At 44.8% G+C, this 19,190-nt stretch overlaps 1 protein-coding gene across 16 annotated transcripts in view; it reads left to right on the top strand.

Moving 5' to 3' along the window:
• The window catches only part of FBRSL1 (fibrosin like 1), a 552,901-nt gene that overhangs the window by 530,965 nt on the left and 2,746 nt on the right, over nt 1-19,190 (top strand). For 4 of the 16 annotated variants that reach the window (XM_075168049.1, XM_075168055.1, XM_075168063.1 and 1 more), the window contains 10 exons: nt 493-728; nt 2,896-2,946; nt 3,882-3,977; nt 7,337-7,408; nt 7,977-8,015; nt 8,892-8,963; nt 10,245-10,377; nt 14,478-14,561; nt 16,354-16,437; nt 17,451-17,691. In XM_075168049.1, coding sequence (XP_075024150.1) covers nt 493-728; nt 2,896-2,946; nt 3,882-3,977; nt 7,337-7,408; nt 7,977-8,015; nt 8,892-8,963; nt 10,245-10,377; nt 14,478-14,561; nt 16,354-16,437; nt 17,451-17,691 — 1,108 coding nt within the window. Of the gene's footprint in view, nt 1-240; nt 729-2,895; nt 2,947-3,881; nt 3,978-7,336; nt 7,409-7,976; nt 8,016-8,891; nt 8,964-10,244; nt 10,378-14,477; nt 14,562-16,353; nt 16,438-17,450; nt 17,692-19,190 lie in introns of all 16 variants that reach the window. The other 12 variants (XM_075168048.1, XM_075168056.1, XM_075168052.1 and 9 more) reach the window with 12 other exon arrangements.

Raw genomic sequence — 19,190 nt, 5'->3', positions numbered from 1 at the left:
TCCCCAGCATCTTGCTGGTGCGGGAAGGTCCGGCCACCGAGCCGCGAGACCAGACCTCCGAGGTCCGTTCCCGGAGACGCCTCGGTGCCGTGGCCGTCAGGTGCCGGGGAGGAGGAGTAGCCCGTCGGAGCTGCGCGGGGGTAGCGGGGCTGCGGGCGGGGGGCCGGGGGCGGATGCTTGCTGACGCCCCCGATGATGTTTTCTGCTGTGATGACTCATGGTGTTCTCTCTTGTCTTTAGATACCAGCCTGTTGATATCATTCAACCAACCAATCATGTATTGCCAGCCTCATTCGGGGATTCTGATTGGTACTTTGTCACAGGCATCTCTCTTACCTCCACCAATGAGTCCTCACGTAGAAAACCACCACAGCATGACCTGCAGAAACAGGGAATGCCAGGTGAATATTGACTCTTTCTCCTCCGTCTTTGTGGTACTCACAGGCCCACGGGCCTCTGTGTCTTTTTTTTTTCTCTCTCTCTCTCCTCTAGATCACGAACTGCTCAGGCAAGAGCTGAACAACCGGTTTTTGGTTCAGAGTTCGGACCGGGCCGCTGCCTCACTTGGCCCGGTGCCGCTGCTGAGAGCGGAGTTTCACCAGCACCAACACACGCATCAGCACCAACACACCCACCAGCACACATTCACTCCTTTTCCATCCAGCTTGCCCCAGACGCCGCTCATGCCGCCCTCTGCACCTCCCATGGTGCGTACCCCAGCCCAAAATGTGAGGATAAGTAGAGCATCTCTGGTCAAAAAGCCTAACCCACTCTTGTCAAACAAAACCCAGTCCTCTTCATTTCAGCCAGGCGTGCTGTCCCTGCTCTTCCGACCTGGAGAGACAGGCCCAGCACTCCATCCAGAGCCTCCACACCGAGCCTCCAGGTCCCCCACGCTGCTACCGTGAGCAGATACTGCACCCATGAGACAAGTCCAGAGTCCCTTCCGTTTCCCTTTTCGTGTGTCCTGCTGTGTATTTCTATTTCCCCTTTCCCAGAGCCAGGTGCCATGACACACCAAAACACACCAACGAGGACGCCCCGAGGTCGGTGGCCTCCAGTACCAAACGCAGTCCTCGCAACCGTTCGTTGCGGGGCAGACTGTACTTGCTTACCTGGAGCTCTCGCAATAGTGCAGCATCTCACCTGATACGAGTTTTGTCCCTCTTCCTCCTAATTCCCTAATCTATACCGATTTTGGCATTTACTATTTGATTATATCAACAAGCACTAATTTGTGTGTGGCTGGTTCTTCTTGTGGGAGAGATCCTCCTGGCCGTGTAGTAAGCATTAGCGTTTTGCCATTGAATTTGCTTGTAACACAATGGGACTTCGCTGCAGCTGTTACAAAGTTGTTAGAGATGTGCTACAAATGGATTTTGTCAGTACTTTAAAACGCGCTCTGTCCTCATTCCTGGCAATTACTTTGTGAGATTGAAAGAACAAGATTCAGCTTTTTTCCCCTCTCAGTTTCACACTGTGTCCAAAATGTAGAAACAGCCCTCTTCTGCTAAGGCTAGCAAAGCAGCATTTGGGAAGAACTACCAAGAACTCAAGGAGCATAATGTTTCTCACTTTTCTTTCCCACTGCTGACTGCCCGATGACATTCTTGGATTGTAATCTGCTTAGCAGCGAGACAATTAAAAGTAATATCATCCACCCAAAATCCAGCCCCAGGTGTTTGCTCAATGTACTCGTGTGTAAACACCTTCCCTTCTTTTCTTGGTCTGTGTAAAACAATCTTGAAACTTTTCTCAGAAACCTCCTGTGTTATTTAAGAATCCTGATACCCGATCCTGCGAACAGCTCCCTCCCCTCCCACCCGTGCCCGTTGATGTCAGCCTTCATAGCAAAAACAGCTTGAAGGCTCTTTTGTTATATTTCACTCACATCTTCTTATATTCCACTAGATCAGGTCTGCTAATCCCAGTGCCAGAGAAGTGTTGAAATTTACAGCTGCATGTGTTTGGTAATTTATGGTATTTACACTGGAGGGGACACAGCTCCAGTAATAACTGTAATTAATGAAATTACAAATCTACTCTCCTGCACAGAGGAGTGTGAAACAGCAGCTGACTTGACAAATAAGCAGCTTTTCATGGGGTCCTACAGCTCCCTTCCCTACCTTCTTCCCCGCTCCCTCCTCCCCAGCAGAATGTACATACTGTTCAAAAATGCAATGTATATATGCTTTGGTTTTGCTTCCAAGGTGGTACAGGACAAATGGTCATAAAAATAAATATGGGGCACAGACTGCACACATGGAGGTGTTAAAACCCCATGCTGGAACGGAAAAGGTTAACAATCACCTTTTCTCTGGGGCGCTCTCTCTTGTGCAGGGGAGGGGGAATATACAGAGATTTGTGCATCTCATCTAAAGCGATTAAGCCCTTTTCCAAACGATTTTGGCACTTACAGGAACCCAGAAAACGGGGAATTGGTATCCGTTGCCCCAGAGTAGACGTTGGGGTCTAATGGAAAACGTTCCCTACCCTCTAGCCTGTGATCTTGTCCAGTGCTCCAGGGGCAGATCCCAGATGTAGACTTGGAGCTGAAGGCAAGTTTCGCTGCGCTGCGTGTGTTTCGCTGCGCTGCGTGTATCAGGACTGCTCTCTTCCTAGCGAAGGAACCTTTTCACGTAGTGCCTGCAAACAGGGTTCTGCAGTGAGACTCGGCAGCACCCAGCACAGGGCTAGCGCCTTTCCATCTCCGTTAGCTTTGGGAAATCGGTCAGCTCCCTGATGAGCGAGTATGGAATAACCAGTCAGTTCTGCTCTGTTAAATGCTGTACAAACGGGCCATGATTATTTGTCTGTGTTGAAATCCTGATGTGTCCGCTACTGCTGAAACCAAACTCACCTCTTTCCTTTTTTTTTTTTCTCTTTTCGTTCCAGTTTGACAAGTACGCTCCCAAATTAGACAACCCTTACTTTCGACATTCCAACGTGAGTGCTTACCTTTCTAGGTGGTGTCTTTGTTAATGGTTCTGCTTGCACTTCTTTTGCTTGTGTTCGATTGATCGGTAGTGTTTTGATTCATTCATTCCTAAAGCTCTTTTTCCGTCTTGATTTTTTTTTTTTTTTAAGGTACAAAATTTTCTTTGGGCTTTTTTTTTTTTTTTTTAAAATCTTTGTCTACTGCATTTTTGCTGCTGCGGCTCTATATTGCTGTGCCCGGGCTGGCAGGGAATGCGCAGAAATTGCTAATTCAGTGGTCATTGCAGTATCTTTGCAGCTGGTGCTTCTCACAGTGCAGCAGCCCGGAGTGCATGGCTTTTTCACAAGATTTTGCTCAGGTCACAGGAGTAAGTCAGACTGGTGGTTTCTTCCTGGTGCTTCCCCACTGCTCCAAAGCACAAAAACTACATGTTTTGGGACTTGTAAAACTGCTGTATGTGCTCAGGAGAGGCCTAAGCAAAACTTAACCCAACCTACACAACTACAAGGTGGCGTGCATGTTGCCTGTGGTTAGTGTGCAATGCAGCATCTTGTGGTTCTTTTTTGCTTTGAAAATTAAAGCAGGTCACATTTCAAAACAGGATCAGTTTGTTTGCTACTGCACAAAAATGCAAGGTTAAGCAGAAGGGAACATAAACCCCAAATTATTCCGATTCCTCTAAAAATGGTGAATGCTCTGTGCTTCCTGCAATAGTCCACAAATTTTGAAGGCACACTTGTTCAGCACTATCTAGAAAATTCATCAGATGAGCGCATTTTCCAAGTTTTGGCTTTGCTCTTAAAAATTTTGAAAGCAAATTTAGTGTGTATTTTCACTGTGGCACTCGTTCAACACTACTATTTTTGTATGTGCCAGGCTTGGCACCTGCCTCCATTATTGTTCAAGTTGTCCTGTGACATAAGCATCTCTTTTTCTTTTGTAGTTCTTTCCAACCTATCCTCCAGCAATGCCTGGAATGCCACCCATGCTTCCACATTCAGGTCCCTTTGGGTCACTTCAGGGAGCATTTCAACCGAAGGTACAAACTTCTTCTTATGAAGGCTTTGTTCTATTGCTGGGAGAGAAACTGTATTCAGAGTCGTGTCTCTGGTGATTTTGCAGCACATGATTTAACTAGCAGAAGTGCAGCACAGGGTTGGAAGCGATCACCCCAAAGATCCGTGAGCATCCTCTGCGCAAAGCAGCCAACATTTTAGCAGAAATTTTCTCTTGGCACTACAGATCGTTCCTTGGAAAAGGATATAGTGGTTCACTTGGGAGGTCAGCTGAAACTGGAGGAGAAGCATACAGTCAAATGCATTATTTGATTGAAATATTTACAGCTAATAATAGACCGATGAGTCTCAAATCATTTTATAAATTTAACGGTCTGAGATTGCAAAAGATAAACTGTGTTTATTCCCAGAAAAAAAATGAGAAATTGACTGTACAAGTGTGGGAACAATAGGGAGAGACTGCTGTGAATGCGTAGAGCAATTTGAAGGAGCTGAATTTTTATTCCCAGTTCCGACACTGTCTGACCTTGGGCAAGCCGCTTAAATCTGTTCCTCAGCTTCCTCATCTATAAAGTTATCTTGCAGTGGGTTTTATAAGAGTTGATTAATGCCTGCAAGCTTCTTTGAGATAGTGAGTTTGAAAGGTGCACTGCAACTGTAACATATCATTACAACTAGCACTGATTGGCATTTGGAAATGTTGCCATGAAAACCACCATTTTTTATGAATTCTGTGGTGTGCGCTGCTTTTTTTTTTCCTCCCAGACTTGTTCTTTTTATTAACTATTTTTAAAGGTACAGAAACTGTTAAATCCCTCCAAACAAGAAAGATGCATTGTATCTATATAGCATTTGTTTGAAAATTGAGCGTTTACTCCATTTGTAAAGCGACGTGTTTAGCTTCCTCACATACTGTGATTTTAGAGATTTCTTGTCTTGAACTACATTTCCGTAGAGCTCTGCTACTGTGTCAGAAGACTTGAAGGACCAGCACTGTAGCCAGCCCGTTTCTGTTTGCATTTGGAAGGTCATTTCCGTAACCATACCAAGCAGGGCTGGGGGGGGTGCTTCCCTCCGCAGTCTCACTGACGTCAGTGGAAGTCAGTAATTAGCAACTACTGCAAATAAGGTCTCTTACAACCTTCCCACTTAATTTTTTTAGAGGAAGCTGGAGTATTTCCTCAGTGCCCATCGGATCCTTTACATTATTTTATTTTCTGGATACATTACAAATAGCAAAGTCTCTAAAATGGCTTTTTTCAACAAGAGTTCTGTTGCAGAGGGAGCAGGAGGGACAGAACATGGCTATCGTTGATGGAGTTTGTCCACCAGTGTTATTTGTTGCTATTCTTGCAAGGGATGCCGGGGGGTCCCTACAGACCCCAAGTTGTCAGGGTGTGAACTTGACTTTCCAAGAAGAGGAGCTGCACAAATAAGGTGGAATTGGCAAAATTTTGCTAATGTGAAGATAGGGTTCAGTTTTGCCATAAGGCTACTGTTAATGAGGAGCTTCTGATACACCGATAGCATGCTCTTCTGGTTTCCATCTTCATTACAGAGCTTTATAGATACCATCTCACTGTAAAATACCATTAGACCAAAGAGGAGCAGTTACAAAGCAAGAAAGAAGTAGTGAGCACAGACCCTTTACATTTTTAAACAGTTGTTAGTGCTGTGTTATAACTAGCTTTTAATTCATTTTAATGATAGATACATAGAACATTTGCTGGCTTGAGTTAAGCGGCGCAAGGTCACATTCTGGTGCCATGGTTAATCACTAACATCACTTGATCTCTGGACGGTGCTGTATTTACATGCAATCTAACATCTGAAAAAAAGAGGGATAGGTTGAAAAATGGATCTGCTGCTTTGGCACATTATTTTCCAGTTTCCTAGAGGAGACAGAGCTGAACTGCTGGGCAAAGCCACTCTACTCTTCGTTACGGCATCATTTTTCCATGCTCTCTCCCTCCCAAGCTGTTTGACTAAAGCCTTCATAATCACTACAGACCTGATGACTTGGTTTTGGCACGCTGAATCCTGCACTTCTTGCTTTCCAAAGCAGAGGTCTCGGTTTTGTTTTTCCCCTTCCCGTGTCAGTTCCCTACAGCTGTGCGTGTAAATCCACTGCACATAAATCCAGGCTGACGGTAAACTTCGCAGTGAGTTTCCCGAAGGCCATTTCTCACAAGCTAAGAACTTGAAAAGGTCAGAAGTACTCAGTTTACTTTGCCGGAGGAAGCGTTCACATCTTTCTCCAGGGGACAAAGGGACAGGATGACACCATGCTATTAACGTGTTGTGATCTTAAAGCTCTTGCCTGTGTGATAGCTGTAACTTATTTGCCACCTTATATATACCTCAGCTGTCAGACAGGCCCTGAGAGCACAGATCTGCCTGGGGAGTTCGTTGACTTACCTACACACACACACGAAATTCTCTTTTTAATGAGTCTGGAAGTTACGTAGCCTTAGACAAATTAAAACCTATCTTTCCTCCCACACCCATGATTTTACTCATTCCTCGTACAGCTTGACTGTTTGAGATCTACTGTAATTTGACCTAAAATGTGAGTGAAATAATCTCCTGGGGAATGAGGTTTAACCCCTCTGCACTCAGCTGCGCGGAGGCACCAGGTGCGGTTGCTCTGGGAGTGGGAGATGGATGAATGCCAGAGCGAGAAGACGAACGAGTTCTTGGGGATCGTCTAGGACAGGGCAACAGGTGGGATCCGGAGGAGGAGGAAGAACAGGGATTCATTCAATGAGGTGTTTAATTCTTGCTGGAAAATGATGGGATAAACAATGCAAAGCTATAAAAGACCCACAAGCACCTTCTAAGGTTTCTCATTTTGCCTTGTCGAAGCAAATAGATGGGCTGTTGCCATTTTAGCCATTGTGTTACCTAGCCCCAGTCGGAGAGTGGCCCTGGTCCTATAGGTGGAATATGGGACTAGGACGCTTGAGTTGTTCTGTTCCTGACTGCTGTACTGGTTGCTGCCTGAAACGTGGAGGGAGTCAGTCCACCTCTCTCATTCTCTCTCCTACTGCCTGCCTGTTTTGTCTAAAGAATAAGCTTGGGGGGCAGGGACTGTCTCTTCCCATCCACTCGCATACTGCATAGCACAATGGGGTTGTGATTTCAATGGGGCTTAGGGGTGCTGCCTGTAATACTGTTACTGCTGCTAAATAATGATAGATGACATGGTGGTTAAACGCTGTTGGCTGTCAGTAAGAGATAACATTTAGCACTAATGTAGCAATATGCGTGTTCAAAGCACAGTACAAACATGGACTAATTAATGCCGTTAACATCAGATAGAGATGTTAAATGTACCGCTGGTATGAGACAGTATTATTCACGCTCTATTCTTGTCTTTCAGACTTCAAACCCTATTGATGTAGCAGGTAGACCAGGCACAGTCCACCATACACTGCTGCAGAAGACTCCAGGGGTAGGCAACAATATATAACCTTCCTTTCAGCTTATCTGGATTTACAGTAAACACAGTGACTGCTCATAAAAAAAAGAGAGCAGCTGGTGAGCAAATTGGCCTTCTAGACTCGGAACGTGCCATCAGGACAGAAGTTTCTTTTTCTGGTGAGGCAACAGTAGCCTCCACCAGTTGTGAATACAAAGGGATGTATTGACTTCTTTAAACAAAGTCAGAGGGAAATGGGGCAGGAAACCCCTTCCAGGTCTTTCCCCTAAGCATTGCTTGGAGAGTAGTTTTATGCACTCCATTTCAGAACGATTATAAGGTTCAGAAAAGCACTGAACTGTTCAGTTGCTGGCATGAAGCTGCTTTGTTTATCATAAAATTCTGCTGAGTTTTGTGCAAGGAATGAAAGAGAAGTTTTAAGCCTTCTTTAAGCCTTTTAGGTTTCCCGTGTCACAGGGGACTTCTCTGGAACATTGCTTTCTAAATGCTTTTACTGGTTCGGAGGAAGGAAGTTCCCCACCTTTCTGTATATTGGCTAGTTTTAGAAAGACTGATTGTTTTATTTCTGCTTTTTCCATAGGTGTCAGACCCTTATAGGCCTCCAGTAAGAGTAAGTAAGGTTTGTGGGGGATTTTATATACGTATATATATATACACACACACGCTTCAAATATTGTGCATGTGTTTTCGAAATTTAACATGTCCAGTAGAAAATTTCACACTCATCCTTTATTTAAAGCAAAATGTCATAGTTAGCTCTTAGCTGCTTCTGATTAATAATGTTTAGGTTGAATCCGAACCTTATTTTGCATCCATTTATGTGCATTAATAGTTTGCAGTATGAAATAAGGGTCACAGAAATAAATGACTGTGAGCATGGACAGACATTCACCAGCGATCAGATTCATGGTGGCTTAGGTCAATGTGTTTTATTTGTGCTTCTGATGTTCCACAAAAACACCCTACAGTGAGTACCGCAGCTCACCCAAAAAAACAGTAACTCGTTCAGCTGTGGCACTGCTCATCCCTGGTGATTGTTTGTCCCTACCCTTTTCCTCCCCAAATGCAAGTAGCCATAATAACCACGCATGACTTAGCCTGCAGTGCAGCAGGGGTGAATGAACAGGGCTTTCTTCAGAAACAGAACCGTTAACTATTAGTTGCTTTCTCCTAAGCATGGCATACTGTTCTTTGCTGCTATTTATTTCGATTTATGAAGGGGGGAGTGCAAGTAGGAAGGAACAAGGCAGGGATCTCAGGTCTCCATGAGATGAGGAAGATATCCCACATCCCACATTCTTCCTGTTTGTTTCCTTAATTTAAACATCATCTGCTGCAGTACAGAAAAAAATGTTGATCACCTATTGTGCCATTTTAGTAATCAGCCTTTCTCATTGCATAGCTGACTGTTTGACAGTAAGGGAAATGAAACGTTCTATCTGATGTAGATTGCTAACGTATAAATTAATCTAAATTCTTGTGCTTTCCATTGCAGAAACCCGGGAAGTGGTGTGCGGTTCATGTACAGATCGCCTGGCAGATCTACCATCACCAGCAAAAGATAAAGGTAATTCAGACAGTTTCTGGAACAAAGCCAAGTCTTTTGGCTTACAGATTATATTTTAGTGAGTAATGAGCAGGAAGGAGTTACTGTTGGTGATTCTCAACCTTGCCTGTATTGATTAACTAACACTTGCAATCCTTTAACATTTATTGTAGCAACCATAAAGTTTATCTGAGGGCAAAGGAGTTGGGTTGAAGGGTAGCAAAATGAGCAGGAGATACTAAGTGCACAGCCAGAAAGAGAGGAAGAAAGGGAGGGGAGGGTAAATTTGCCCCAAATCCATCTTTTTTACAAAGCACACGTGTTTAATGTCATTTCCCTTCTGTACTAGTACCTCCTGTGGAATATGGAGTATTATCCCATTCATAATGAAATGACCGATACTGTGAGGAACATATTACAAAACATAGAGCAGGCGAGTAGATTGGTAGTTGTTGTGTTAGAGGTTGTTGGGCTTTCTGCACTGCCGCGATGACAGGCAGAGGTAACTCAAGAGGTAACAAGACGTAGGCTCGAAGCTCCCTGTGGCAAGCAGAATAGCTGATAACGGGATTCTGTAGTGTTTTATTTTTTCATAGCTCCTGCTGTAGTTTTTTGTCCCATTAATGAAGACTATTCAGTGCTTAAGTAGGTGCACTGTAATTAGTGCCTCTACAAGTGGTATATGTCCTATTTTTTTAATAAGCAAATATATCATCTTTAAGCTATTGAGAGACTGACGTGACTTAGGTGTCGTTCTGACCATGCTCAGTTCTATAGGGGAAGGATAAAAATAGCCTCTGGAGGAGCCTCATACTTTTCTTTATCCTTCGCTCCTTGTCTGCATACTGAGCTATACTAGCTGCAGGAAGGGCATAGTCTAGGAACGTCTCTCTCTTTCCAAACTGGAGAAGCAAAACAGACGAGTCCGTCACCCAGCTCTCAAGACTTCTGTCGGCAGCTTTCCGCCTGCAGAGTGTTCTTTGTAAGGCTGAGAGCGCCGCCTGACCCTGGGGTGCAGCGCGCTGGCTGTATCATGTTGCACGCTCCGCTGTGTGTGCTGGGGGGCTGAGAGCTCGCTTCAGACCTTATTCACGAGGATGAGGCAGGCAGCTGAGAGGCTGTGGAGCAAAATGGCCTTACAGATGCTGTCAGAGCATGACTGCGGTACGTGACCAGAGACGCTGCTGTCACTCTCGCTAACTCTCCCTGGCAGGGCTAAGCAGGAGTAAGCCTGAACTCCCTCTCTTTTTCTCCCACAAAAAAGGAAGTGTATAATGAGATTGGTTTTATATCATTTGACAGCAAATGCAGCTGGATCCCCACAAGCTAGAGATAGGTGGTAAACTTGACCTGTTCAGCAGACCTCCGGCCCCTGGAGTGTTTCCAGGCTTCCATTATCCACAAGACCTGGCCAGGCCTCTGTTTTCTACCACAGGTAAGGGAAGATCATCATTCGTTGGGGGAAAAAAACCCAAACAGTCGTCATATGCAACGTGTGCCTCTACAGCTACGTATGCCTCAAAAATGGAAGCAGGCAAGACTGGTGCAGAGGGTGTGGAGGCACTGGCGACTGTTGTGACTCTGAGGGGCTCTCAGAGCCGCTGGGCTGGGCTCTGCCGCCGCCTGCGGTGCAGGATCCTCTGCATGTCACTGACCTGCAGCAGATGGCTCTTACATTCGGGTCTGTGCAGCTGGTTCTTATGTGTCTGATTAATAGGCTATGGAGTGATTTTTAAAAGCGATTTTGACAAAACACTTGAAAATGTTTCCACTGCACAGGATTGGAAGTGGCCCCAGTCTCTTTCATGCTTTTATATTTGCCATGTTGTTCTTCTCAGCTCCTCCACTCACCACGTTTCCGTTTGTTTTCTGAAAACAAGGTTTTTTTGTAAAAGGAAAACTTCAATAACAGCTTTGAAAATATCACAGAAGGTGTATTTGTGAAGTGTTTGTTTTTTAAATATAAAATCCCCCTTCTGTGTTACAAAGTCCAGTAATCTCTAAGGCTTAAAATGGCATATTGAATTTAAAAAAAACAAAGACTTAAATACAGTTTACATTGATCAATTGCTTTCCAATCTGTTGGAGAAGTAATTGCAATTAATGCAATTACCAAAGTGCAGTAAGCTTCACTGCGCTGTTCTCGATGGCTCTGACCATGGGAGACTGCAACTCTGACATTGTGGTTTCGGACGTCACTGTGGATTCATGTGGATGTCCGTCTACCAAATGTTGGTTTTGTTCTGTTCCCAGGCTTAACTTTCCCCCTAGACTTCTTCAGATTTTCTTTCTGTGTTTGAGATGCTAAAGTCTGCCTTCTGAATGAGCTATATCAATTGATGAGGTATAACTTAGCTCTTTATGTATGTAATTAATTGGCAAATAATGTAATTTCTTTCCTAACTTTACTCTAGTTTTATGATGCAATATTACGCCCTCATTCCAACTCAGTGCAGACATGGCCATATTCAGCCTTGGTTCAACCTTGTTGAAATGAATGAGATTAGAAATGTTTTGAATTCTGTCCCCGACATGACAGAAAAGCCGCAGATGAGGATCAAGCTGAAACCTCCGTGGGAACTGAGTTTCAAATGCAGATATTGGATAGCCTTCAGGAACTCCGCCAGTGGTTCAGTCTGTCTTTCTGCCCTTATCTTGCATGGAAATTCTTAAACATCAAATGCACGTTTCTACCACATATAATCAGTGCTGATACTAGCTGTACGTTGTGGGATGCTACCCTGTATTTTGGTCTCTGTAAAGGTACTTCGATAGTATGGGGCCAAGATATTTATTGCATCTGCTTGGATGCATAAGCACAGCTTATTTACAAACCTCTGACTGTTTTCCTATGGCAGCTGTTTCATTATCACCGTCCTCAGTCTGTCCTGTGTTGTCCTTACAAGAATCTTGTTTCATGTATGGTTTTGCTACTGAAGAGCCCAGTTTACCCTGAGAGGCAGAAAAGCACCAGACCAGTTGGTATCTTGAGCTTTTTCTCTTAAGCAAGCAAGCATGGCTTGCTTTTCCATTCATAAAAGCAAGAGGGGAAATAGTCTGGAATAGAAACGTTAAAGAAGGCAAATTAATAGAAAACTTTCACTAGAGATAAACAACTTTACAGCAACTTGTCTGTGAGTATATTAATCACAAGAGCCATCGCACAGTAAATCTAGGTAAAGAGTGCTATCAAAGTGAACAAACATTGCAGCAGTAATATATAGATGAATAAATCTTTTACTCTGCAATATCCGAGGCATTCTTTTCACCTTATCGAACAAGCGTGCAGTTGATGTGAATCATTGGTTCTGCTGCATTGCCTAGTTACTGTGGGAGACATAAGTTATCTTAGGGCCACCTGTCTTCAGGACGGATGTTCGGCTGCCTGGCAGACGCTATATTTAATAACTACCTGACAGCCTGCAATGCCGCTCCTGGCTTTCTCCGGAGGATTTTTTATTATCAGCCCATGTAGTTGAGTTTGTAAGCCGTCTCCTTTGAAGAAATCTCCCATCCATTATACACCTTCTGAAATCTTAAAGGATTAGAAAGATGACAGTCTCCATCCGTCTTGAAGCATTGGAGCAGTCAGAATGTTTATAGATAACTCCAGGTCTCGTTGCTGTGGTCTCTCTTAAGTTTCCTCAACTCATTTTCTGGCTGCTTAGGTTTGTGGTGCCCAAGCTGGTGAGGGACACGCCGCGCTGTCTCCCTCTCCGGTTTTATAGTCTGCTCATGTTCTGGACACATGAGCGTGTTTTACAACGACCGTCTGTTATTGGGCTCTGTCACCAAGGAAGACCAGGTCAGGGACTGACCAGCACCTCTGTAAAACGCTCTTTGGTCTTTGTTTGGGATGCAGTTTCTCCTGTGCCTATTAATTTCTTCCCTCCATTTCCCCCCACTTTTGCTGCGACCTTCCCTAGTGTTATCAGCACTGATGATATATGGTGGAAACGTGCATTTGATGTGGCTTGGAGGTGAGGGGCAGGAACTTACCAGAGCAGGTCTGCCACTGGTGGGAATAATTCGTATGGGCCACAGACGAGGCAGAAGTCTGTGGTGAAGGTGACAGGAGAGCTGGAGTGCCAGGTGGGAGGAGAAGGATCATAATCCTCTTTTCTGTAATAGAAAGTTATCACTTGAGAAAGCAGTGACTGGGTAAGTGAGCTGTTAGTGAAGAGCCCATGTTCGTGCCCAGTATGGCTGCTGATGTTTGCTAGAGTCAACCTGTTACTCTTCCCAGTATTAAGGGAGGTTAACGTTTTACCAACAAAATATACGAGACGAGCACTGAAAAGCTTTATTTAGGTGTTGGTCTATTTTGCACATGACTTAACATGTCCTCAGGAAAGTGCTGCTTCTGTCATTGTGTGGAATTGCCACTTTCTAACAAAACGAGACAGTTAATGCACAGGTATGGCAGGTCTTGCTTTCTGCGAGGGAGGCAGAAGTTGTCTTTGCATCCAGGCAGCATCTGAATGTTACGGTAGTTGCTAATTCTGCTTTGTCTGCAGTAGTTGGAAGTACTGGCAGGGAGGAGGCACAGAAAGGACGTTCGCAGTCTAAACAGTTGGGGAGGGCCGGTCTTGTCAGTGTAATACTGGAGCCACAGAAACATTTTGTCACACACGTCTGAAACATAAATATTCAAAAGGTCTGACTTCAGGTGCATCCTGAAAATCATCTGTACTAATCTTAGGCAGCAAAAGCCAGGCCCACGAGATTGCCCAAACATAGTCATTTGCAGGATATATGGGAGTTAATCTTCCTCCAAAAAACATGTATCCCAGTGGCAGGTAACATCCGTGCTTTTTATGCTGCGGTTGCAAGCCCGTTCAGGTTCGCATGTGTCTGCCTGTGAAGGAGGCAAATCTCTCATTTTCTGTATGAGCCTGGTCCACCTTGAAATACAGGGCAGACCGTTGTTTCAGCCCACTCTTGCCCCTTGCCTCAACCTAATGTAATCCAGCGCGCTCAGCAGTGGTGCTCCTTTCCCACAAGGTAGCGTGGCACCGTGGCAATGAGCGGTGTCTGGGAAAGGGAAAAAAATACAATGAGCAGTGTTAGGAGGGGAGCCGCTGGATGCAGAGACAGGTGTGAGAGCGTAGGTGGAGCTCTCAAGGGAGAGGCATGATTGATGTTCCCTGCGTGCTTGTCATTAACTGGTGTTTCCTATAGACTCTAATCAGTCACTTCTGAGCACCTTCTGTCTGGGCCCATAACCTGGGCTGACCCTTTTTAATGTAAACACAGAGTAATGACTGAAAATGCCAGACAAAGAGATTCACTTCCTCATCACTACAGGTGAGCGGGCAGCGCTCAGTGCGAGGTCTCCTCCTGCCTCCTAGTGCCACAGACACCTTTAAAGGAGAAATCTTCCTGCTTGGCTGGTGTTTGGAGTCTTCCCCTGCCTTTGCGGTGTTTAAACCTGGCCTGTGCCTTTGCATCTGGTTCTTCGGTGTGATGGCCAGGACCTCTGTGTATGCCAGCACTCACTTGCCACTGAACTAAAAAGGGACCTTGTTCCCACAGGTGCGACACATCCAGCCACCACCCCCTTTGGTCCTTCACCTCATCACAGCAGTTTCCTGCCTACTAACCACTTGGCAGGTAAGTGTAAGTAAACCCTGCCTTCACCTTCATACCTCTGAGCCATTCCTGGCTCTCCTGTGTGGTCCTGCCTCGAGGCACTGTAGCACCAGGGGAGGGAGAGGCTTAAACTGTCTCAGGAACCAGAAGCTAGCCAGGAAGTCCTCCCACCCACGCCAGCCTCTGCTCTCCTCCGAAGGAGAGGGGCAGGATTAGCAGACCCTCTCCTGCGAGAGAAGAGGGCATTGCAGAGCAGGCAAGTCTGTCACCACTGGGACACTGCACAGGAGCTGAAATGTGACCCGTAGAGCCCTTCTGTGTGCTGAATGTGCCCAAGGAAACGGGAAATTTATGCAAAGGTACCTCAAACAAGCCACAACTTAAAATGGGCTCCTCCCGTACCGTTTCCCACCTATGAAAGTTCTTGGCTAGGTTCTTAAATAAAGTTCAGTGAACAGTTCCTGGCAAATAGCTGCTCTGCACAGTTTGCCAGCCTTTCAGTTTCCTAATTGGCAGTAAGTAGAGCCTGGTTTTCTCAAATTTCCTCATTTTAGAAGCTCACAAGCAGCTCATTGCCAATTAAAGTTCAAGCTCTGTTGATTAATGTTTTAGTAACACTTAACCAATCAGTAAATGTGGCATGCCACGTGACCTAGTAGACTTTTTTTCTGTTGCAAATACCCAGATTTACATCAATTCCTGAACATTCTGTCAAAATTAACTGTATCTCTACAGAGTCACTCAACTACTTAATATCAAAGGGGAAGGGCAAGAACAGCTATTGAAAAATAAGTAAATAAGCAAATAGCTGTTTGCCTAAAGATCTAAGCTATTTGTGCTATTTGCCTTGATATTTTAAATGTAAGGATATTCATGAGGAAGTGGAGAGCAACAAACCTCCTGTAACATGGCAAGTTAAAGACTGTAAAGGGACAGTCAAAAAGCCAGTGGGCAGAAGTAGGAGTTGTTTAGAGATGACAGGAAAGTAGGAAAGAAAACAAGCACACTGGTACAATTTAACCCATAGCCATCTCTGGAGTGCAGAAACCTGAGTCGGGCTATCCGCTCAGAGAGGAATCTCTTCTGATGATGGGTGCTTTTAATGAAGACAAAGAAAAAAAGGCAGGACTTCATAAAAAGACAAGTGCCAGTAGTCAAATAGTCAGGTACTTGACTGGGAAAGACCAGATTCATCTTTTGCCTCAAAGGATACAAACCTCCATCCCTTTGTCACAGTAGCTCCTAAGACTACGCTATCATTTCCACCACCACGGGGATCAAGGAAGCTATTATGGGAGAGGATTTTGGCACAAACAGGCCAAAGTTAGTTGGTGTAAGGATGGATGCCGTAGCAATTAGCTTAGGGGACTGTCTCTGTGCGCTATTACAAAGAGGGTAGAAAGTTGTATACAGAAACAAGAGTGAAACGATGCATCCCCTCAATATGCTGACCGAGGAGCCTGCTGAGGTTCTTCTTTCAAGGCAATTGCAACGCTTCTACTATTAGTACTGATAAGCCAGGAAAGTTACAGCTCAGCAGCAGCCACCCTAATTTCAGCTATTAGACCTTAATTTCTAGCTCCCCTCTGACTGGCATACAAAGGTTTATTACAGCACCTGTTTGCAGAGTGAGCACTGAATCCCTTCTCCATTTTAACATGATGGGAATTTTCTGTGCAAAGAACCTTGCAATGAGAAGGATCAGCTTAAAGTCTGGCCTAATCCTACTTGGATTCAGACTGTTAAGAAGGGGAGGGGTGCGTTTCATTCTCCAACATTCTTGGCTAAATGCCTGCTAAATCCCTGTTTGCCTTTCCAGATCCATTTAGCAGGTCAAGCACCTTCAGCGGCCTTGGGAACTTAGGCAGCAATGCCTTTGGAGGATTAGGCAGTCATGCTCTGAGTAAGTACTGGCTGGGTTACTGCAGACAAACATCCCTTCCAGAAAAGCCACATGCTAATATTTACAGCAGCTGGTGGTAGTTTTTAAAGAAGTTTAATTCCTAACCTCCATTCTCCTATCTGAAAACACTGCACCTAAGATTTCCAGGTCTCTGCGGTGGGAGCTTTTCTGCATGTCACAGACATCACTAGCTGTGCTCTGTGTCTCCTCACTGCTGAAGGTTGGTACCTTGTGTGCTCCTAGGGGTGCTAGAGCTGCAGGACCCCACTGAGCTCTGGGTCCCTATGGGCATCTAAAGTAACACCCTTCAACGGCGAAGATGTGCAGTGGAACAGCTATTGATAATTCTCCTAATTCAGCGTGTAGACTCCCTCTGTAACCGTTGTCTGAAGTTTAAATTACCTGTATAAAATTATTTTACTTCACCTGTAGGCAAGACATGCTTGAGAGCCACACATAAGAGAGCATGCTTTTGCATCTCATGGTGCAACAGGAATCAGTTGAAGACTGATGGAGGAAAATCAAGTGACTGTTCTAAAAAGCCTACAGCCAAGCTCTGTTTTTATACACACACATACATACCACCAAATAGTCTGGTTTCTTTAACAAAAAAGTCCCTGAATCCTCAGCTGCAGGCAGCTGATTGCTTGTAACTACCCACAAATTAAAGTTTGTGCCAGGGAGGGGAGCTGAGGAAGAATATTGCTTTTATGCTGGAACCCGTGCCGGGGTGGGGGGAGAAGAGGAGCTGGGCATTTTCAGTCATCTCTGAGTTACTCAGATGTACAGTTAAAGCTTCCTCCGCCAGTAGCCTTAAAAGAGCGGGTGGATCTTTCACCCAGTGAGGTGGGAGGTATCTGTGTCCACCTGCTAGTAGCTCCCCCTCACCGTTAGCTCCATACTAAAAAGTCTTGAAAGGACAATTCTGGTTGTGATTAGCATTGTGCAAAATGTGTATGTAATTATTTGGTTGGAATTATTTTTAACTCTTCCTCCCCCTGCCATTATTCTAGCCCACAACAACATTTTTACTCACAAAGATGGCCCAAACCTGCAGAATTTCAATAATCCCCACGAGCCGTGGAATAGACTCCATCGGACCCCACCGTCCTTCCCAACACCTCCACAGTGGCCCAAGCCCACCGACTCTGAGCGAAGCTCCTCAGTGACAAACCATGACAGAGACAGAGAGCGGGACCGAGAGCCCGAGAAGAGGGACCTTTCTCTGAGTAAAGACGAGAGAGACAAAGAGAGGTAAGCAGCACGTGCTTTTGAGCACTTTCTTCTGGGCCCCTTTTTCCTCTATATTTTTTCTAATTTTTCCGATCTTAAAATCATCTTTAGAGCAAAACGTTGCTTGTCTTTGAAGCAGCTGATAGGCCTCTCCCTCAGATAAGCACAAGTACTAGCAACACAAAAAAACCCTCTCTGCCTTTTAGGATTTGTCCTCTGTGGAAATACGGTAAGCCAGCCTCTACTAGTACATTAATAAAAAGCACCAGGCTGAGGAAATGAGTGTGTCGCTGTGTTTTCAGGGTATACTTGGCTGTTTTCAAGGCAACTGCTTTAGGATTGCTGTATATTCTGAAACCATGAAGGTAGCATTGTGGTGGGTCCTTTGGAGACAGTCATAGTTCTCATTAATGTACAGATATGCTGATGAATTCAAACGTTAGCTGGACATTAACGAGATAAAGATGCAAATGCCTGGAGCAGTGTGCATGAATCCATTAGCAAAACTGATTTTAAAAATTGCATTGTAGACAAACCCTTATTAACGATGACAAAACTGTGTCACCTGGGCTATAGATACTTCATTAGCTTCCATTTATATGATTTTGAAGCTGTAAAGCCCTTTATATTTCAGAGCCCGGTTGTCTCCAACAGGCTACTTCTTTGTAGGCAACAACAGCCTGCAAGCCTTAGATGTGTGTGTTTGACTGGTGATAGGGGGTTCATCGTTTGCCTGGAGTGCTTTTAATGAGCTCTTCAGGCAGTGTCTGTGAACAAGATTATATGGAAGCAATAGGCTGAAAATCATCTAGCTTTAAATGTTAAATTGTCTGACACCCTTGCATGGATAGTCGTTCAGGTGGAAGCTTCCTTCTTGGCTTTAGTGTAATTCATTTGCAAACCAAGGTTACTTTACTCTCAAGGGTGTTCACACAGGGGTTAACATCTCTATTACACTTCCATTAATTCAGCTTAAGCTGTCCCCAGCATCCCTGTTTGGACATGGTTTTAATAAACCACATCCTTGACCAGCAATCAGGACTACCGCAGAGGAAGAAAACTGGGTTAGCAAATGTAATCATAAGGGACAAATACTTACAGAACTCCCCAAAATACCTCCAGCTTTCAGCACTCGGGTCTTACGGCTCTCGAAAGCAAACCCGGCATAAAACTTAGGCATCAGTGAGCCTCTCAGCTGCATAATGCAGTTCTCTCAATCACACCATCATACTTTGCATTTGAAGTGTCTCTCATTCAGAGCAAAGTGCTTTTAAAAGGTGAGCAATTATTTATTCCCCTCTTAAAGAGGTGGGAGTAACTGTGACTAATTGACTTGCTCAAAGATAGGGGTGCAGTTAGAAATGTAAACCCTATTCTGATGCCGCTCTTTCTAAACCATGGACATTGTCATCAAACCCCTTGTTCCTCATAGCAGGTCCGCTTGAAACAGAGGTCAGTCACTCAGTTTTTGGGGATTTTTTTCCTTAAGCACCTAGCTTACCTGCCAAAACTGCCAACAA

This window comes from Calonectris borealis, chromosome 18 (genome assembly GCF_964195595.1).
Source record: "Calonectris borealis chromosome 18, bCalBor7.hap1.2, whole genome shotgun sequence".
Taxonomy (NCBI): domain Eukaryota; kingdom Metazoa; phylum Chordata; class Aves; order Procellariiformes; family Procellariidae; genus Calonectris; species Calonectris borealis.
This window is presented reverse-complemented; position numbering and strand designations above follow the sequence as displayed.